At 41.7% G+C, this 22498-nt stretch overlaps 1 protein-coding gene across 2 annotated transcripts in view; it reads left to right on the top strand.

Annotated features, from left to right (window-relative positions):
* The window catches only part of wdr36 (WD repeat domain 36), a 163939-nt gene that overhangs the window by 48878 nt on the left and 92563 nt on the right, over positions 1 to 22498 (top strand). For both annotated transcript variants that reach the window (XM_085987389.1, XM_085987381.1), the window contains exons 9-10: positions 11429 to 11549; positions 20249 to 20314. In XM_085987389.1, coding sequence (XP_085843515.1) covers positions 11429 to 11549; positions 20249 to 20314 — 187 coding nt within the window. The remainder of the gene's footprint in view (positions 1 to 11428; positions 11550 to 20248; positions 20315 to 22498) is intronic.

Genomic DNA, 22498 nt, shown 5'->3' with positions numbered 1-22498 from the left:
GTAGCTAATGTTCGGGGGCCTATAAACTACTCCCACCAATGACTTCTTTCCCTTATTATTTCTTATCTCCACCCAAACTGATTCTACATCTTCATCTTCCGAGCCAAGATCATTTCTCACTTCTGTACTGATCTCGTCCTTTATTAACGGAGCTACCCCACCTCCTTTTCCTTTCTGCTTACCCTTCCGAAATGTCTCATACCCCTGAATATTCAGTTCCCAACCTTGGTCACCTTGCAACCACGTCTCTGTAATGGCTATCAGATCATACCATTTATGTCTATTTGTGCCGTTAGTTCATCTATCTTGTTACAAATGCTGCGTGCATTCAGATAAACAGCCTTTAATTTTGTCTTTTTACCATTTTCCCTATTTTGACCCTATTTGCTGGTGCACTCTTATGCTTGTACGCTCTGTCCCTTCCTGTCGTACTTTGGTTATCATTACCCCTATCGCTACCCTGCACTATTTCCTTGTCCTTTCTCTTTAACTTTAAGTTTCCCCACCCCCTAACTATTTAGTTTAAAGCCCTATCTACAGCCCTAATTATTCGATTAGCCATGATACTGGTCCAAGCACGGTTCAAGTGAAGCCCGTCCCAACAGAACAGCTCCCTCTCTCCCCAGAACAAGTGCCAGTGCCCCATGAATTGAAACCACACCAATCCTTGAGCCATGCATTCAGCTCTGATCTTATTGACCATATGCCAATTTGCTCATGGCTCAGGTAGTAATCCAGAGATTATTACCATATCACATTCGGATTTTCAGTGGTTCATTTCAAATACCAAATTAAAGGAGAAAATGCCTGGAATGATGTCACATTAGTCGGTTTTGTGTGGTGTTGCACATAGGAAGTAAAGCCAAAGTGTAGTCTTCAGGTGAAGCCAGGTCAGATAATTGGAGCAAGGCATGCAGACCTAAGATGTTTAATAAGATACTGGTCACTCGCCTGTGGTGTTGCACCTGGTAAGTCCGAGACTGTTGCTTGTCTCTCATGTCTTTGTACAAGGTACAATTAAGTCGAAAAATACTTAACTGGAGGAGGGTTAATTTCAGTGAGTTGAAAAGGGATCTGGCCCGGGTGGACTGGAATCAAAAATTAGTAGGCGAAACAGTAATTGAACAATGGGAGGCCTTTAAAGAGGAGATGGTTCGGGTACAGAGTTGATATTCCTATGAGGGGGGGAAATGAAGGGCATGCAAAGCTAGAGCTCCCTGGATGACTAAAGATACAGAGGTTAAATTGAGACAGAAAAAGGCGGCTTATGACAATTGTAAGGTTCATAATGCAGTAGAGAGCCAAGCTGAATATAGAAAGTACAGAGGAGTTCTAAAAAAGGAAAGAGTATGAGAATAGATTAACAGCTAACATAAGAGAACCAAAAAGTCTTTCATAAGCACATTAACTACCTTTTTACTATTTGAGGAAGGGTGGGGCTGATTAGGGACCAAAAAGGAGATAATCTTGTGGAGGCAACGTGCATGACTGAGATGCTAACTGAGTAGTTTGCATCTGTCTTCACTAGAGAAGAGGATGCTGCCAGTGTAGCAGTAAAGGAGGAGGCAGGATAGGATTAAAAATAGATTGAGGAGGTACTTGGAAAGGTTGGCAGTCCTCAAAGTAGATAAGTCACCTGGTCTAGATGGGCTGCATCCTAGGTTACCGAGGGAAGTAAGGGTGGAAATTGCGGCGGCTCTGGCCACAATCTTCCAATCCTCCTTGGATATGGGGGTGGTGCCAGAGAACTGGAGGATTGCAAATGTTAACACCCCTGTTTAACCCTCTGCTCTTTTTTAAACCTGGCAACTACAAGCCAGTAAGCCTAATGCCAGTGGTGGAGAAACTTAGATAATAATCCGGGACAAAATTAATTGGCATTTGGAAAAGTATGGGCTAATAAATGAAAGTTAGCACAGATTTGTTAAAGGCAAATCATGTTTGACTAACTTAAGTTCTTTGATGAGGTAACCGGTTGATGAGGGTAGTGCGGTCGATGTTGAATATATGGACTTTCAAAAGGAGTTTGACAAAGTACCACATAATAGACTTGTTAGCAAAATTGAAGCCCATGGGATTAAAGGGACAGTGGCAACATGGATATAAAATTGGTTGAGTGACAGAAAGCAGGGAGTAGTGGTGAGTGGTTGTTTTCCAGACTGTAAGGAAGTATACAGTGGACTTCCCCAGGGGTCAGTATTAGGACCACTGCACTTCTTGATATGGCCTGGACTTGGGTATATATGGCATAATTTCAAAGTTTGCACATACAAAACTCAGAAATGTAATAAACAATGAGGAGGATAGTAACAGATTACAGGAGGACGAAGGCAGACTGGTGAAATGGGCAGAAACAATTGCAGATGCAATTTAACACAGAGAAGTGTGAAGTGATGCATTTTGGTAGAAAGAATGAAGAGAGGCAATATGAACTAAATGGCACAATTTTAAAGGGGGTGCTGAAACAGCGACCTGGGGGTGTATGTACACAAACCTTCGAAGGTGGCAGGACAATTTGAGAAGGCTATTAAAAATGCCTATGGGATCCTTGTCTTTATTAATAGTGGAATAGAGTACAAAAGCAAGGAAGTTAATGCTAAACCTTTATAAAACACTGGTTAGGCCTCAGCTGGAGTAGTACAGGAAACTTTGGTTTATCCGAAGGTTATCTGTCCGGAATGCTTGATCCACCGGCAAAAATCAGGAGCCATTTCGTTAGGTTTTTTTTTCTTTTCGTTGCTTTTTTTTCACCAGTCAGGCTCTGCAAGGTCTGTGCGCAATGTCAAGGAGCATGGAGGAGTCTGGCACCAACTTGGCACAGGGCTTTGCGCAGAGCTTGGAGCCCATCCTTTCCAGCGTGAAAGTGGTGGCCAACTTCATTAGCACACTTGTGGATCCAACCATGATGCAGGGCCTGATGGCCAATGTCTCAGCTTCTAGGCCCAGAACTACTTGAGGTCATCCTCCAAGGCCATCTGCAGTCTCTCCCACTGAAAGTCAGCAGCCTTCCACCAGCCATGCTGCAGCCACTGGGGTAGCACTGCATGGGGGCCCAAGGAAGAAAGGCACGAAGGGAATGCACAAGGGTGATTAGTTGATGTTTGTATGCAATATGGCATGGTTTGATTTATAAATTTGATTTGGAATAAGAACATAAGCAGTAGGAGCAGGAGTAGGCCATACGGCCCCTCGGGCCTGCTCCGCCATTCAGTAGGATCATGGCTGATCCGAATCTAGACTCAAGTCCACTTCCCTGCCCTCTCCCCGTAACCCCTAATTCCCTTATCTGCTAGGAAACTGTATCTCAGTTTTAAATTTATTTAATGTTGCAGCTTCCGCAGCTCTCTGGGGTAGCAAATTCCATAGATTTACTACCCTCTGAGTGAAGAAGTTTCTCCTCATCTCAGTTTTGAAAGGGTAGCCCCTTATTCTAATTATGCCCCCTAGTTCTAGTCTCGTCCATCAGTGGAAACCTCCTCACCGCATCCACCCGATCAAGCCCCCTCACAATCTTATGTTTCGATAAGATCGCCTCTCATTCTTCTGAACTCCAATGAGTAGAGTCCCAACCTACTCAACCTTTCCTCATACGTCAACCCCCTCGTCTCCGGAATCAACCGAGTGAACCTTCTCTGAACTGCCTCGAGAGCAAGTATATCTTTTCTTAAATATGGAAACCAAAACTGCACGCAGTATTCCAGGTGTGGCCTCACCAATACCCTGTATAACTGCAGCAAGACTTCCCTGTTTTTGTACTCCATCCCCCTTGCAATAAAAGCCAAGATTCCATTGGCCTTCCTGATCACCTGCTGCACCTGCACACTAACTTTTTGTGTTTCATGCACCAGGACCCCCAGATCCCTTTGTACTGTAGCACTTTGCAGTTTCTCTCCATTTAGATAATAACTTGCTCTTTGATTTTTTCTGCCAAAGTGCATAACCTCACACTTTCCAATATTATATTCCATCTGCCAAATCTCTGCCCACTTAGCCTGCCTATGTCCTTTTGCAGGTTTTTTATGTCCTCCTCACTCACTGCTTTCCCTCCCATCTTTGTATCATCGGCAAACTTGGATATGTTGCACTCGATCCCTTCCTCCAAATCGTTAATATAGATTATAAAGAGTTGGGGTCCCAGCACTGACCCCTGCGGAACACCACTAGTTACTGATTGCCAGCCCGAGAACGAACCATTTATCCCAACTCTTTGTTTTCTGTTAGATAGCCAATCTTCCACCCATGCCAGTATATTACCCCCAATCCCGTGATTTTTTAATCTTGATCAGTAATCGTTTGTGTGGAACCTTGTCAAATGCCTTTTGGAAGTCCAAATACACTACATCCACTGGTTCCCCTTTATCCGCCCTGTATGTTACGTCCTCAAAGAATTCGAGCAAATTTGTCAAACATGACTTCCCCTTCATAAAACCATGCTGACTGTCCTATTAAATTATGTTTATCCAAATGCTCTGTTACTGTTTCCTTAATAATGGACTCCAACATTTTGCCAACCACAGATGTTAGGCTAACTGGTCTATAGTTTCCAGCTTTTTGTCTACTTCCCTTCTTAAATAAGGGTGTTACATTAGCAGTTTTCCAATCTGCCGGGACCTTTCCTGAGTCCAGGGAGTTTTGGAAAATAATCACCAATGCATCCACAATCCCTAACGCCACTTCTCTCAAGACCCTAGGATGTAGGCCATCAGGTCCGGGGGATTTATCCGCCTTAAGTCCCATTATTTTACCAAGTACCATCTCCTTAGTGATTTTAATCGTGTTTAGCTCCTCTTTCCACCCCCCCATTGCCCCCTGTTTGTCCAGTGTTGGGATATTTTTAGTGTCCTCTACTGTAAAGACTGATACAAAATATTTGTTCAGCGTCTTTGCCATCTCCATGTTCCCCACCATTAGTTTCCCGTTCTCATCCTCTAAGGGACCAACGTTCACTTTAGCCACCCTTTTTCTTTTTATATAGCTGTAGAAGCTCTTGCTATCTGTTTTTATATTTTTTGCTAGTTTACTTTCATAATCTATCTTCCCTTTCTTAATTAATCTTTTAGTTATTGTTTGCTGGCTTTTAAATGCTTCCCAATCTTCTATCCTCCCACTAGATTTGGCTATTTTATATGCCCTTGTTTTCAGTCGGATACTAGCCTTTATTACTTTACTAAGCCACGGATGGCTGTCTTTTCTTTTACTCCCCTTTTTCCTCAGTGGAATATATTTATCTTGAAAGATGTGAAATATCTCCTTGAATGTAGACCACTGCTCTTGTACCGTCTTACACTTTAATCTGTTTTCCCAGTCCACTTTAGTCAATTCTACTCTCATACCTTCATAGTCTCCTTTATTTAAGCTCAGTACGCTGGTTTGAGATCCAACTCTCTCACCCTCAAACTGAATTTGGAATTCAACCATATTATGGTCACTCATTCCAAGGGGATCCTTTACTAGAACATTTTTTATTAATCCTGTGTCATTACACAGGGCCAGATCTAAGATTGCCTGCCCCCTGGTTGGTTCAGTTACATACTGCTCAAGGAACCCGTCCCTAATACACTCTATGGACTCTTCCTCAAGGCTGCCATGCCCAATTTGATTAGTCCAGTCAATATGAAAGTAAAAATCCCCCATGATTATAGCTGTTCCCTTATTACAAGCCCCAACTATTTCCTGATTTATACTCCGACCAACAGAGTTGCAACTGTTAGGAGGCCTATAGACTACGCCCACTAGTGACTTTTTCCCCCTTATTATTCCTTATCTCCACCCAAACTGTTTCACTATCCTGATCCTTTGACCCAATATCATTTGTGACTATTGCAGTGATTCCATCCTTGATTAACACAGTAACCCCACCTCCCTTTCCTTCCTGTCTGTCCTTCCTAATTGTCAAATACACTTGTATGTTTAGTTCCCAGTCATGATCATCTTGCAGCCATGTTTCCGTAATGGCCACCAGATCATACCCATGTGTAGTTATTTGTGCCGTCAACTCGTCTATCTTGTTGCGAATGCTGCGTGCATTCAGATAAAGAACTTTCAAATATGTTTTCTGACAATTTATTCCTGCTTTTACCCCTTTTACTACTTTACCTTTTATCATTATACATTCTGTCCCTTCCTGACACGCTCTGGTTTTTAATTCCCCCACTGCTACCTTGCTCTATTGCCTTCTCTGCTGTCATTTTTATTTTTCGCTCTCTTAAAACCTCCCCCCCACTAATTAGTTTAAAGCCCTCTCTACAGCCCCAGTTATTCGATTCGCCAGGATTCTAGTCCCAGCACTGGCCAAGTAAAGTCCGTCCCAATGGAACAGCTCTGTCTTGTCCCAGTACTGATGCCAGTGTCCCAAGAAGCAAAACCCATTTCTCCCACACCAGTCTTTGAGCCACGCATTTAACTCTCTAATTTTATTTACCCTAGCCAAATTTGCACGTGGCTCAGGTAGTAATCCAGAGATTATTACCCTTGTGGTTCTGCTTTTTAATTTGGCCCCTAGCTGCTCGAACTTCCTCAGCAGAACCTCCTTCCTTGTCCTATCTATGTCGTTGGTACCAACATGGACCACGACAACTGGATCCTCCCCCTCCCACTCCAAGTTTCTCTCCAGCCCAGAGGAGATGTCCTTAACCCTGGCACCGGGCAGGCAACACAGCCTTCGGGACTCTCGCTCTCGGCTGCAAAGAACCCTATCTATCCCCCTAACGATACTGTCCCCTACCACTACAACATTTCTTTTAACTCCCCCCCACTTGAATGGCTCCACGGTGCTGTGGCCAGGTTGCTCACCTGCCCCGCAGTCCCCGTTCCCATCCTCACAGGGAGTAAGAGTCTCAAACCTGTTGGACAAGAGCAAGGGCTGCGGCTCCTCCAACACTACCTCCTGGATCCCCGTACCTGCCTCACTTCTAGTCAAACCATCCTGTCCCTGGCTACGGACTACATCTGAATTAATTAATCTAATTGGTGTGAATACTTTGTGATACACAGAGTCCAGGTAACTCTTCCCCCTCCCTGATGTGTCTCAATGTTTGAAGCTCGGACTCCAGCTCATCAAGACGGAGCCGGAATTCCTCGAGCAGCCAACACTTACTGCAATTGTGATCACCGTGAGCATCAATGGTGTCCACCAGCACCCACATATTGCAGCAGCAACACATCACCTGCTCTCCCATTCTATGTAATTAATTAAATTTATTAATATTATTTTTAAATACCCTCTGCCCCGATTCTAGATGCTGAATATCACACCTTAGAAACTATAAACCACAGAGTTTAAGTTTAAAAAGAGAGAAATACTCACCAACCAATCACTTACCTGCTTTCTGGTGACGTCACACTTCGATTATTTTTTACCTCTCTCCTTCCCTCTGAGTTCCGAGTTCGGAGATTAGTAAGCCTTACCTGGTCTCTGGAGCCTTTTATAGCCCCGCTGCTGCCACTGAATTCCCACCGACATTTATTTTGTGTTAGCTTTTATTTTTGCATTGTGGCTAAGTGGACGCTGTGATGGTCAGTAAAAAGAGGATAGGAAAGTAGGACTGTTGGTGAATGTGGGATTGGGATTGCGTTTACTGGTATGGCAGCCAGATGAGTCAGTCACGGACAACCCCGGCTAGAAAGAGGCTGTCTGGGTTGCCTCCTCCCTTCCTCTTCTGCCTCCTCCTCCTCCTCCTACGCTGGTTGCTGTATAGCTGGTGGAAAGCGCTGTGCCCTCATGATGTCGAGGTTGTGCAGCATGCAGTAGATTACCACGAATCTCTGTACCCGCTCTGCGAGTACTGCATGCCTCCTCCATAGTGGTCCAGGCAGCGGAAACGTTGCTTCAGCATACCAATAGTCTGCTCGATATTTTGTGTGGCAGCATGGCTTTTGTTGTATGAATGTTGCGCACCGGAGTCGTGAGCCATGTTGTTAACGGATAGCCCATGTCGCCCACTAGCCACCCTCTGGTTTGTCGTGATGGCTCAAATGCAAATGGAACAGTGGACTGCTACAGAATTAAGTCGTCATGACTGCTGCCAGGATACCAGGCATTCACCTGCATGATTCGCTGAACATGGTCGCACACCAGCTGGACATTGAGGGAGTGGAATCCCTTTTAGTTGTGGTACATCCAAGTTGAGATGCGGCACCCACAAAGCGATGTGTGTGCAGTGATTGGCACCCTGCACCTTGGAAGCCTGCAATTCTCGCAAAACCGCGTGCTCGCTCCGCCTGCTGCTCTCTGGCCAATGAGAAGGAAATATATTCAGCTCTCTTGGAATGCAGAGCCTCAGTTACCTCCTTTGTGCAACAGTGCACAGCAAACTAGGAGATGTTGCAAATATCTCTTGCTGCAGCCTCGCAGGAACCCGATGCATGAAAGTTCATGGCCACCGTAAACTTCACAGCCACTGGCAATGCGGTCCTCGCCTTGCTCTGAGGTTGCAGATGTGGCAGATTTTAGTGAGGATGCCTGTGGTGAAGCGCAGACGTCTGACACACTGTTTCTCAATGAGGTTCAAATAGGAATATTGCTCCCTGAACACCCTGGACGGATATGGCCTCCTGCTGAGAGCCCATCTCCCCCCCCCCCCCCCTCCTCCTCCCGCTGCCAGCAGCTGTCCTAGGTAGAAGAGGTCACGGGTTTGGGAGTTGCTGCTGAAGAAGCCTTGGTGAGTTGCTGCAGTGCACTTTTAATGTAAGGAAAGCCACATACTGTACAACATCATTAAATTTCCTTCATCAACTATTTCCTCAAAAGACTTAAAATTGTATGATATGACTTACCTTTTATATATCTCTGCTGGCTGTCCTTTAATAACCTGTCTTTCTAAGTGAGTATTAATTCTATCCCATATTATGGCCTCTAGAAGCTTACTTAGTGCTGCTGTTAGGCTGACTGGCCTATAGTTACCTGGTTTATCCCTTTTTCTAGTTTTCTCATTAGCTGTTTTAATGTGACTTGCTGTTTTAATATTTTTTGTTGCCTCACTGAGATGGTCTTCATACTTCCTTCACTCGAGTTACTCTTTCAATAAAACCGATTAACCCATTATTTCTCTCATAGATTTTTTCTTCAGCCTTGTTAAGGGGCTAGTTTATCTTTCAGTTTCAATGAAGGGTCTGTGCCCAAAATGTTAACTTGTCTTTTCTTTTTACAGATGTGGCCAGACCTGTTGTATTTCTGCTGTGTTCTGTTTTAATTTGATATCTACCATTTGCAGTTTTTCCTTTTTATATTTCTGAATAAAATTTTGTAGTTCAGTAATAAATTAATTGACATTATCTACAGCTTTTAAAGTTAATCCTAAGCCTTGTCTTCAGATCCCTCCACAATCTTGTCTCACTGTATCTCTGCAACCTCCTCCAGGCTTGCATCTCCTCCAGCAACCCCCCCCCCCCCCCTCCCAATCTGACTGCCTATCTGTCCAGATTTCAGTCCTTTCTCTTAATTTATACCTCTGCATTGGTGTTCTATCTTATTTTTTGAATTTTATTCCCTTTTCTGCCACCTGTATAATGTACATTGGAACTTTTTTATGTTAAAACATTAAAATTCACATTTTTATTGTAGTTCAATAGGAAGTTTTGCTATGCTGTTACAGGTCTGGACAGTAGATGGTACTGTAATTTTATTTTTTTTATAATTTAATGCCTTCAGTTTTACTCCTTTCCAACCTGTGGGTGGCACTGTGCAGGAAACAGACAGTATGATGCAGTATTTGAGTCAGCACTGCAGGAACAAAGTTTGAAAAAGGAAAGAATGATTGTGTTGGTAGTCTACTTCCTTTCCCTCATCAATTTTCTTTTCCTTTTATAATTCATAGAATCATGGAATTTTATAGCACAAGATGAGGCCGTTACACCCATCTGCTGGCTCTAATACACACAGCCTCATTTCCCTGTTTATTTTTTGTCATTTTTCAAGTATTTATCCACTTCCCATTTAACAGCTGTTACTGATTTTGCTTCCACAGCTTTTGCTAGGACATTCCATGTTCTAACATTCCTCTACTGTAAAAAAAATAATCTCCTAAATTCTCCCTTCATTCTTTTGGTGTTGATCTTAAATTTATGGCCTCTATGTATCCCCTCATGAACCAGGGGAAATCGTTTTTCCCTATTTACCTCATCAAAGCCCCTATAAATTTTGAATACTTCTCTCCAATCTCTTTTTCTAACTTTCTCTGATTGAAAATAGGCCCAGTTTCTCTACCTTGTCCTCATAGCTAATGCCCCTTAACCTTGGTATCATCTTACTAAGCCTCTTCTGCACCATCTCACGGGCTTGGCAGCCTTCCTAAAACAAGGTAGCAAAAAGTGGACACTGTATTCCAACTGTAACCTGACTTGTATAGGTTTAGTATCTCCTCTTTGCTTCTGTACACTCTTCCCATATTTATTAAACCTTGAATCCCATTTGCTTCTTTGCAGCTTTATAAACATGCCCTCCAACTTTTAAAGATTTGTGTATCTAACTTCTGACTAATGTGCGCAGCTGTGCACTGATCGAGGTCCCACACAGGCCGCTCCCCAGCTGTTCCACTGGAAGAGATAGAGCTCATGCCTGGCAGCACAGCAAATATAAAGGGCCCGTGCAGCAGGGAAAAAAGGACATGTTTATTCGCAACACCAAACGCTCTGATTGGTCCCCATGGAGGACAAGACACATCCAGCAGTTTCTCTGGAATGTGTAATTAGATCCTCCCTGCCTACATAATCAGTTACTTGCAAAGTGTAATTCGAGCCATTCTGACTGCCTACTCCAGACAGAACAGAGCTCACATGGAACAGACCAGGCTTACCCTCGCTGGTTAAGATCTTCTCTCTCCCCAACCCCCCCAAAACAGGTTCCTGCCCCCCACCGCCCAAGTTTCTGACCTGTGTGGGGGTCATGGATAGTTAACAGGTTTATTGGGTATGAAGTGAATAGTGACAGTGTCATGACTTCCGGATTTCGTCCAGTCCAATGATGTCACTTGCCACACACGCACCAAGCTTTCCGAGAAATCAACCAGGTCTAGAGGGAGAACGTGGTGCGGGTGTAAAGGGGTGGGGCTGGAAGAACGTGATCTGTCTTATCATCTGGATCACGTTCTCGCTCTCATTTCTCGCCCCCCCCCCCCCCCCCCCAAAAACCATTAGACCAGGATCATGTTCTTCCCCCATCCCTGCTGTGTTCTCCGTACTCTTTACCAACCCCCCGCCACCCTTGAGTTGCTGACCTCTGGCGCTCTCTGTCTGGCTCTCTCTCTCTGTCTGTCTGGCTCTCTCTCTCTTTCTCTCCGTCTGTCCATTTCTGTCTCTCCCCCCCCATCTCTCTGAATACTTTTGCGGGGGAGGGGGGAAAGCCTTGGAAATTTTTGGTGGGGAAAGCCTCGCTGGAGAGTAATTTACCTGTTTTTTTAATGACTCTAAATGTATTCTATTTCATGGCCAGGTCTGGATTTTTGATGCTCCAGGAGGTGGAGGTCGCCTTTTACGATGCCGTACAGGACACAGTGCCCCTCCAACCAAAATAAAATATCATGGATCTGATGGACAAAATATTCTTAGCTCTGGTAAGAACAACATTTTCTTGCATGTGTTACTGCTTGGTCTTCAGTTATCTGATTGTATGGAAATAAATCTCCACTTAGTGGTTTTGACAGAATAAACCTCACTTAAATGTAATAAAAATAACACTGCTGTATATTCCATAGAAGAAAATACATTTGACTTAATGTTCATTACCCCCTGCCCTGATGTAAGCTATTCTGCATGCATCTACATTATCTGGTGAATTGCAAACTCATTTCATTCATAGCTTGTTTCTCCATGGCATTGGTAAACTAGGCAATCTTCTGCCAATGCATTCTTTACTTTTCCAATACATGTGGAGAACAATATTATTCAAATGAGCATGTACAGATGAAAGAGCCAAGGAGAGTTCAAAATATTGTCTGATGTAGCCAAAGTGGCAAAATGTATGTGAAATTTCAAGTCTGAGGAACAGAAGATTATCGCCACACTGAAAAGAATCAAAAATATAGGGCTGTATGCTTGTCTTTTTCACCAGCATCCTTCTGCCACAGTAACATGTTTTGGTCCCGAGATTCTCCAAAATCAGAATTGGGCAAGATGTGATTCCCATTTTTAAAAAGCAGGTTATTCTAGGTGGGGAGGGATTCCATTTGCCTCTAATTTAACTGTTCTGGATCTCATTTCTCCTGAAGTGTCTTGCAATTGTCTTCAGAGCATTATTTTAAGTAAGTTTGAGCATTTTCTAAAGTCCAGAAGGATAAAAAAATAAACTGAATGTACAAACTAAACAGTGGCAAATGTTATACTTGTTAGTGGTGCTGTTTGGATCTTTTTAAGATGCAATTGAGGCTTTGAATTCTGTTTTTAGTCCCAGTGCTTGTGACACCATACCTTCTAAAATCATTGCAGTATACAAGAGCACTAATTGACATGAATGTTACCCAAGATTCACAACAGCAGCAGTTTACCTTTTTTTATAGGTAATCCTGCTTTAACAGCAAAAACAAAGCATGTAGATTTGAGACTCAAAATCCAAAGCTCATCTGGGCATTATTTTATAGAATTTTACAGGATGCTGCTCAGCCAATGTGCCTACGCTAGTTCTTAACTATCCACTTAGTCCCTTTTGTGCTTTCCTTATGTCCTTTTAAGTTTTTCAATTGAAAGTATTTAACTACTGCCAATTTTATGGATTCTGCTTCTACCACTGTTTCTGGTAGCATATTTCATGTGCTAACAACCTACTGCATGAAAATATTTCTCCTAACCTTTGTGTTCTTTTGTTGGTCTTAAATTTATGGCCTCCGTGATAATAGTTTGTCCATATTTGTTACTAAAAGCTCTCAATTTTGAATGCCATTATCAGATCTCCTATTAATCTTAGTGAAAAGAGGTGCAGTTTGTCTAGTCTTTTTTGGTTATAGCTTTATCAACTTGCCCACTCATTTTTAAAGATTAATGTATCTGAACTGCTAAGTCTCTCTGCACTTCTACTTTTAACGTTTTATCATTTAGTGTATGTTCCTCCTCTGAAAATGGATTATCTCACATTTCTCCGCATTAAATTTCATCTGACATTTATCTGGCCAAACTATTAACCTGTCTATATCCTACATAGGATTGCATACATAGGATATACGGCACAGAAACAGGCTGTGCTGCACTTTTATGCTCCACTCGAGCCTCCTCCTGTCTTTCCTCATCTAAATATCAGCATAACCCTCTATTCCCTTCTCCCTCATATGCAATGCATCTATACTTTTCGCTTCAACCACTCCCTGTGGTAGCGAGTTCCACATTCTCACCACTCTTTGGGTAAAGAAGTTTCTTCTGAATTCCCTATTGGATTTCTTGGTGACTATCTTGTATTAATGGCCTCTAGTTATGCTCATCCCCACAAGTGGAAACATTCTGTCTGTATCCACTCTATCAAAACCTTTCATAATTTTAAAGACTTCTATTAGGTCACCCCTCGGCCTTCTTTTTTCTTGTGGTTTTATAGCCAGTCCCACAGGTGCATCGTTGACCAGGGAGGAAGTCGGTGGCACAGTCCTCCACCTGGCTGTGGGCATAGAGAAACTAAGGTGACATGTGGCAAACAGAGTTTAAATAGGATTTTCTTTAGTGTTGACCCAAGGTCAGGAGGTGGAAGCTAAAAATACAGGTTTGCAGTTAGAAGTAGTCTGAAAGAAAGGTAATGCCAAAAACAAGCAAGTCGGTCCACAAAAGAGAGAGGATGGATAATTATTTATTCTAGGAGAGAAGCGAGATTGAGTTAAGAAAGTGGAATTTGCTTTGACTGTTACTCTGTATGTTCACTTGCTGTCTGTGCAATAAAACAGCTTAACGATTTATATCAGGAATTTGCCAGTAGACCTATCAATAAAACTGGCTACTTCTCACTTGAGTTGGCAGGTTTAAAGAGAACATCTCCTGCTGTTCTCAAAATAAATGGAGTACATTCTAGCTAATGGAACAAGACAGTTGTGACGTTCCACACATTGGCCCATCTGATTGTAAAACAAATCTTAGATGCCTGCAACTTCCGCCTTTAAAAAAAAATATATATACCTGTGTCAATTCACTATTTTAAAACACAACACTTAAATGTAACTCAATCCCAAAACCCTTCCATGAAGAAAACATTATAAAGTGCCTGTCACATTTTGGGATTTTTATCGAATGCTTTTTGAAAATCTGCTCACCTTTTACGAAGCTGTACTGGCTATCCTTGATTAACCCATGTTTTTCTAAGCGAGTATTCATTTTATACTGTATTATGATCTCTACAAGCTTGCCCTCTTCCACTGTTAAGCTGGTTGGTCTATAGTTCCCCAGTTTATTCCTGTCCCCCATCTTGAACACAGACGTGACATTGGCAAACCTCCAGTCATCTGGCACAGCTTTTATATTCAAGGATGTTATCAGGATCAGATGGAGTTTCCACTTTTGGGTGCCACCAACCTCTTCAGTACTACTTGTATGTTTATAGTTATCCTGTCTAAATTATTTATCTCTTCCTCTTCCATTTCATTTCTACTACCATACTTTTTTTTGCAAAACTTATTCTTCATGCTTTTTTTGCTAATTTATTTACATATTTCATCCTCTCTGGATTGTCCCAACTGTATTTCATGAACTTGGAGATTGTTGCAAAAAAGTTAATCAAAGTAAAAATATAAGAAAAGCCAAATGAAACCCACTCACAATCACTTGTGAAGCATAATCATAAAGCAATCTTTCTCATGGACAAGAACATATCAGATTATTGGTTTACATCACTAACCTGCCTTTCGTGTCCACTATTTTTTTTATATTTTAAGAGTAATCTCTGATCTCAGATGGCAATTTTAGAATCATATCATTTAGAAGGAAGTACTTGAAAGTAACTAGAGTCGAGTGATTTGCTCTCCTCTCCTATGTAGAAGAGCTAGGCTTCTGCTTGGTATCCTTTTGCGGGGGCTTAGCTGAGAAGGGAACTTGGTGAATTTGGTAAAAAACTGAACTTGCATTGATCATTCCATGGCCCCATGCATTGGTACCTTAGATACATGAACCATTTAAAAAAGATTACTAGCTTATACTACAGGATCACTTCCAATGGCAAGAGTTTTTCATGTATATTGGAATCTGAGAGGTACAGTAAATTAGAAACAGCCCATTGTGGTGCCAATGTTCAAAAAGAACAAAACGGGCACAAGCAACTACAAACCCATTAGTCTAGCTTCAATCTGATGCAAAATAATGGGATAGATTATTAAGAATAAATTTGAGAATCATTTGCACAACAATCTAATAAGCAGACAACATGGGTTCAGAAGGGAAGGATCCTGCTTGACCAAATTACTTAACTTCTTTTGAGGAAGTGACGTCCCAAGTAGTCTGCAGAAAACCTTTTGACTTTTTGGACATGGACTTCCAAAAATCATTTGAGAAAGTTCTACATGAAAGCTATTAATTAAATTTAAAGTTGTGGGGATTCAGCTAAAGTCTTGGGAATGGATAAGAAATTGCTCATGGGTAGAAAATAATGGTTACTTGTTAGACTTGTGGTGGGGGGGGAGCGGTTTATCATTTCTAATTTATATGAATGACTTGCATTCAGAAACTCAATGAAAATGTATCAAATTTACAGATGATGCCAAATCAGGAGGGGCATTGGAGACAGCACAAAAAATACAAAATGAGTTAAACAAACAAATGGCCAGAAACTGGCAGATGAAATTTAATATGGAAAAGTGTAAGATATTGCACATGAGGAAAAATTGGCAACATGTACGCCATGAATAGTGTTGCAACATCTAAGCATGATGGTGAAAGACACTCTGGAGTCTTGGTAGATATTTCCAACCAATGCAGAGCAGCAATCAAAGCAAATAGAATAAGCAAAATGCTGTGGATGCTGGAAATCTGAAATATAAACAGAAACTGCTGGACATACTCGGCATGCCAGGCAGCATCTGTGGAGAGAGAGAAATGGAATTAAAAGTTTCAGGTCTGTGACCTTTTGTCAGAACTGTAAACCGTTAGATGTAATAGGTTTTAAGCAAGTACAGGTGTGGAGAAAGGCCGGGGGGGGGGGGGGGTTGCGGGTGGGGAGGGGAAAGAACAACAACTTGTATTTATATAGCACCTTTAACGTAGTAAAACTACTCAAGGCACTGCACAGGAGTATTATAAGACAAAAAATTAATTTGACACCGAGCCACATAAGCAGAAATTAGGCCAGGTGACCAGAAGCTTGGTCAAAGAGGTAGGTTTTAAGGACATAAGAAATAGGAGCAGGAGTAGGACATTTGGCCCTTCGAGCTGCTCTGCCATTCAATAAGATCATGGCTGATCTTCGGCCTCAACTCCACTTTCCTGCACTGTCCTCATATCCCTTGATTCCCTTAATATTCAAAAATCTATTGATCTCTGTCTTAAATATACTCAACGACCGAGCTTCCACAGCCCTCTGGGGTAGAGAATTCCAAAGATTCACCACCCTCTGAGTGAAGAAATTGCTCCTCATCTCAGTCCTAAATGGCCGACCCCCTATTCTGAGACTGACCCTCGGCTCCAGACAAAAGGGAAGGTCTGTGATGGGGTGGCAGGTAGGAGTGATTTAATGAACAGCAGAATCATTACCAGCATCTTAATCTATTATTAAGGATGTGGCAACATGGCACTTGGAAAATCACTATGATTAGGTAGCATCAACACTGGTTTCTGAAAGGGAAATCATGTTTGACAAATCTGTTTTTTGAGGGCGTAATTAGCAGGGTAGATAAGGGGGGGACCAGTGGGTGTAGTATATTTGGATTTTCAGAAGGCATTCGATAAGGTGCCACACAATAGGTTGTTGCACAAGGTTAGGGCTCATGGGATTGGGGGTAATATATTAGCATGGATTGAGGATTGGTTAATGGACAGCAAACAGAGTAGCATTAAACTGGTCATTTTTAGGATGGCAGGCAGTAACTAGTGGGGTACTGCAAGGATCAGTGCTTGGGCCTCAGCTGTTTACAAACTATATCAATGACTTAAATGTGGGGACTTAATGTAATATATCGAAGTTTGCTGATGATACAAAGCTAGGTGGGAAAGTATGTTGTGAGGAAGACTTGGAGAGGCTGCAAAGGGATAAAGATCAGTTAAGTGATTGGGCAAGAAGGTGGGAGAAGGAGTATAATGTGGGGAAGTGTGAAATTATCCACTTTGGTAGGAAGAATGGAAAAGCAGAATATTTTTTAAAAGGTGAGAGACTAATGAATGTTGGGATTCAGAGGGACTTGGGTGTGTCCTTGTACACGAAACACAAAGTTAACATGCAGGTACAGCAAGCAATTAGGAAGGCAAATTGTATGTTGGCCTTTATTGCAAGAGGGTTGGAGTACATAAGAACATAAGAAATAGGAGCAGGAGTAGGCCAATCGGCCCCTCGAGCCTGCTCCGCCATTCAATAAGATCATGGCTGATCTGATCCTAACCGCCAATCCAGTATCACAGAACCATCTCCTGAATCTAACAGAATTAGACACACAAAATAGGAGCAGGATCAGGCTACATGGCCCCTGGGCCCGCTCCGCTACCCACAGGGCCATGACCGATCCGAACCTAGACTCATGTCCAAATTCCTGCCCGCTCCCCGTAACCCTTAATTCCCTTTACTTCTAGGAAACTGTCTATTTCTGTTTTAAATTTATGTAATGATGTAGCTTCTACAGCTTTTTGGGGCAGCATATTCCATGGACCTACCACCCTCTGAGTGAAGTAGTTCCTCCTCATCTCAGTTTTGAAAGAGCAGCCCCTTATTCTAAGACTATGCCCCCTAGTTCTAGTTTCACCCACCATCGGGAACATCCTCCCTGCATCCACCCGATCCAACCCCTTCACAATCTTATATGTTTCAATAAGATCGCCTCTCATTCTTCTGAACTCCAATGAGTAGAGTCCCAATCTACTCAACCTCTCCTCATATGTCCATCCCCTCATCCCCGGGATTAAGCGAGTGAACCTTCTTTGTACTGACTCGAGAGCAAGTATGTCCTTTCTTAAGTAGACACCAAAACTGTACGCAGTATTCCAGGTGCGGTCTCACCAATACCTTGTACAACTGAAGCAATACCTCCCTATTTTTATATTCTATCCCCCTAGCAATGAAAGCCAACATTCCATTGGCCTTCTTAATCACTTGCTGCACTTGCATACTAACCTTTTGAGTTTCGTGCACCAGGACCCCAGATCCCTTTGTACTTCAGTACTTTCCAGTTTCTTGCCATTAAGATAATAACTTGCTCTATGATTTTTCCTGCCAAAGTGCATAACCTCACACTTTCCAGTATTGTATTCCATCTGCCAAATCTCTGCCCACTTACTTAGCCTGTCGATGTCCCCTTGCAGGTTTTTTATGTCCTCCTCACTCACTACTTTCCCTCCCATCTTAGTATCATCTGCAAACTTTGATATGTTACACTCGGTCCCCTCCTCCAAATAGTTAATATAGATTGTAAAGAGTTGGGGACCCAGCACTGACCCCTGCAGAACACCACTAGTTACTGATTGCCAGTCTGAGAATGAACCATTTATCCCAACTCTCTGCCTTCTGTTAGATAGGGTAAGGGTAAGGAAGTCTTGCTGCAATTATATAGGGTTTTGGTGAGATCACACCTAAAGTACTAGGTACAGTTTCAGCCTCCTTACCTAAGGAAGGATATACTTGCCTGAGAGGGCATGCAACAATAGGCATCTTGCCTATTACTGATGTTAAACCAATGGGCCTATAGTTACCTGGGTCTTGTCACTTTTTTTTTAAGGTGGGGACTACATTAGCCTCCTTCCAGTCTATAGGAACCATTCCAGAGTGCAGTGAGCTATTAAAAATACAGACCAGGGGCTTGCACAGCACATACCCCCATCTCCCTAAGGACCCTCAGGTGGATATCATCTGGCCCAGCTGCTCTTATTTATTTTCAAGTTCTTAATTCTTTCTAAAACAATATGTTCATCTATGTTAATATTGCTAGTTTTGTTAGTAACATTATTAAATTCTAATAGTTGAGCATCATCAAGGGTGAAGACCGATGCAAAGTCTCATTTAATATTTCCACCATACCCAGTGAGTCCTTTATAACCTGTCTTTGAACATTCTTCAAAGGCCCAGTACACAGTTCTCTGACTCTTCACATAACTGAAAAAGCTTTCCCCATTACTTCCAGAGTTGTCTAAGATGCTTTTTTTCCATTAGCCTTTTAGCTGATCTAACAGCAGCCTTTGTTTTCTTTAGTTGTTCCTTGTACTCAACTCTGTTTAGTTGAGTGCTAAATGTCTTTCATTTAGAGAAACATTTCTGTTTCCATCTTATTTGTCTTTGTACATAACCAGTCAGCCACCATGGCATTTTCTTACCACACTTCCTTCTTTTGACTGGGTGCATATTTGTTTTCCACATTTTTTATCATCTTAAAAATTCTACATCGGTCTCATCACCACCCCCAGTAGAGTTGGCCAATTTACCCGTTTCAAATCATCTGTCAAATCATCTGTCATTTTGGTAAGTTTGCTCTTCTGAAATCTGGTACGCATTGCAGATTCTCAGTACTTTTAGTTCTACTAACCAATTGAAACCATACAGCCATCCATACAAGGAATGGACTTCCAGTTAGAGTAGTGAAGGCAAAAATGAAGGAAACATTTAAGAAACAATTGGATGCTGCAGAAGAACCTTTTATGGGGTATTTCGGAAAGGATAAACGAAGAAAGGACAAAGTGTGTCCCTCGTCTGTAAATGTTTTGTGAAGTAGGTTGGGTCTACCATTTTGAGGCCTAGCTACAGACTGATCTGCCATGTAGATCAGTAGAGGGCTTTTTTTTAAGCTTATCTGGACCTTTCCCGAATAGACTGGCTAAATCACAAAAGCATGTTGAAGTTAAGTTTATGACTAGGAGAAGCTGTGCATGAACGAACTGTTCCGCATTATTACTAAATCCACATCACATTATACATTGAGATTGGGGCAGGTTAAGCTCCACAGTAACCAATGCATATTACTAATCTTCCAATGGCAGTGACTCAGTACTATAAAAGGGGTCTAACTGTTCTGCTGTGTAGTGGTCTGCAGGAGTAATATGGCTATTTTTGTAAACCAATTTGATTAAAGTACAGCTGCATATCCACATTTTGCTCTTCCTTCACTTTTAAATTGAGTTTTATTTTTAAAACTTCACTCATTAATATTTATTTTTATTAATCTAGGACGGGATGGAACTTTGCAGTCATTTTCCACTATTCATGAACGTTTTAATAAGAGTTTGGGACAGGGTAAGTTGAGTTGAAAAATATGGCTATATTAGTTATCTTTTTTTCAGTGTAATTAAAATGTACTGTACTACCTTTTTTTAAAATGTGGAATCTATTCAATAAATAGCAACAAAAGTATTTCACTGTATTTTTTATGACTAACTGGCAGCATTTTTCTGAAATTATTTTTGACATTTGTTTAATTTTCTTTTGAGAATAATGACCGTGAAGAGCCACAATAAGTTTCTCCCTCCTTCCTTCCCCAACCCATGCTTGACTAGTTTTCTTAGCTGGGCCCTCTGGAAGGGTGAGAAGGCATCACATGGAGGCTTCGACAACAGAGAAGAATGGGGGGGAAAAACATTTGCTGTCCATGCTCGCAAACGTCCTATCATCTAGCTCAAACGGAATACAAAATGAGATGGAGATCATAGAAAGGCTAAAAGGGACTTAAACAAGCAAATCCTCAGGGATGGATGGTATTTATTCAATGTTATTGAGAAAGACATGGGATAGGCTTTGTGAAGTGCCGTTAGGAAGTCTCGATTAGAACGACATAACACAGTTGAGCAACTAAGCATCCATCAGTGCAGAGTAAAAGAATAAAATCAACTATCAGGAGTAAACTTGAGGATTGCTTATATAAAGACATATATAGTAGCCAACGTGAATTCAGAAGAGACTATTTCTGCCTAGTCAACCTCCTTGACTTCTTCAGTAAGTGACATCCCAAGTGGACTTGTACAAACTTATTGTACTTGAACCCTCCGAGAGCCCTCTGCATTCCTTCAATTCTGGCCTCTTGTGCATCCCTGAATTTCTTTGCCCCACCATTGGCGGTCGTGCCTTCAGCTGTCTAGGCCCTAAATGCTGGAATTCCCTTCCTAAACCTCTCCAGCTCTCTCCTCCTTTGATGACATGTCTTAAATCCTACTGCTTACCTGTCCTAATATCTCCTTATGTGCCTTGGTGTCAAATTTTGTTTGATAATGCTCCTGTGAAGCACCTTGGGACATTTTGCTAATTTAAAGACGCTATGTAAATGCAAATTGTTGTTCCTTTGACAAAGTTCTGCATAAAAGATATTACACTTAAATAAAATAATTTTGCTCAGTGATATAGGTACACACCCCTATAATATAAAACTTGCAAATGAATAAAAGTTGGCAATGGTGCAAAGTAGTGGGTACTTGTTATTTGAATGATGCCACGGTGAGGGAGGAAATTGAGTGGAATGCCCAAGGAACAGTGCTGCGACAGAAACTGTTTGTAAATGACTACAACAGCAACTTGCATTTATATAGTGCCTTTAATGTAGTAAACCATCCCAAAGCACTTCACAGGAGCGTAATCAAAGAAAAATCGGGAGTGGGGGCAGGCAGATGAATCTGAGAAGGTAGCCAAGGACCTATAATAAGGGAGGAAAGCACCTAACTAGCTTACAATAAAATAATTTTGTTCCAGGGCGCTACGATTTTGCTCTAAGTTATCAAAATAATTACAGATGAAGAAAGCCATTCAATCCATCCATCTTAATACATCCATCCAGAAAATCCCTTGTTGCAGAACCCAGTTGTTTCTTAAATTCATCCCAGATTTTTGCCTTCCACTATTCTGGATCTCCATTCCATATTAATTTTTTGTATGAAGAACATCCTAATAGATATCTCTCTGAAATTTTCTGAATATTGAGCACTCCAAAAAATACAAATTTGTGACAACATATCTACTCTTGAAATATGTAATTGAGCAGAACAGCGATGGATGAAATTTAATGTTATTAAATTCAATGATGGATGAAATGTAAAGTACTACACAATTGGAACAGGCTGCATAAGTACTCTATGAAAGCTGTTGAAATGGCAGCAGAGATCAAGAATTGCAGGCCTAAAAGCTGACTGTAAATCACAGTGGTGCCTAATGAAAATATGTAGTACATTTCACTTGTAAGATGACAGTGCATCCACTACCTATACTTGCATACATAATCTCGAACAAAGAGGTTTAGGGCTTTAACAGACTGCGTTCAAGGTGTCCAATCATTGGGGAGTTGCAATCGGCCAAGTAAATATGATGCTTAATTATACAGCCAAAACATTAGAATAGAAGTTGGAGGAAGTTGTGTTTAAATTGTATTGCGCTCTAGTCAGACCACATCTTGAATACTGTCAGTTCTGGTAACTGAGATACAGCAATCATTCGAGC

Source organism: Somniosus microcephalus, chromosome 1, assembly GCF_052327205.1.
Source record: "Somniosus microcephalus isolate GS21.2 chromosome 1, FLI_Smic_1.0, whole genome shotgun sequence".
Taxonomy (NCBI): domain Eukaryota; kingdom Metazoa; phylum Chordata; class Chondrichthyes; order Squaliformes; family Somniosidae; genus Somniosus; species Somniosus microcephalus.
Note: the sequence above shows the minus strand (reverse complement) of the source record. Positions and strands in the feature narration are given on the sequence as shown.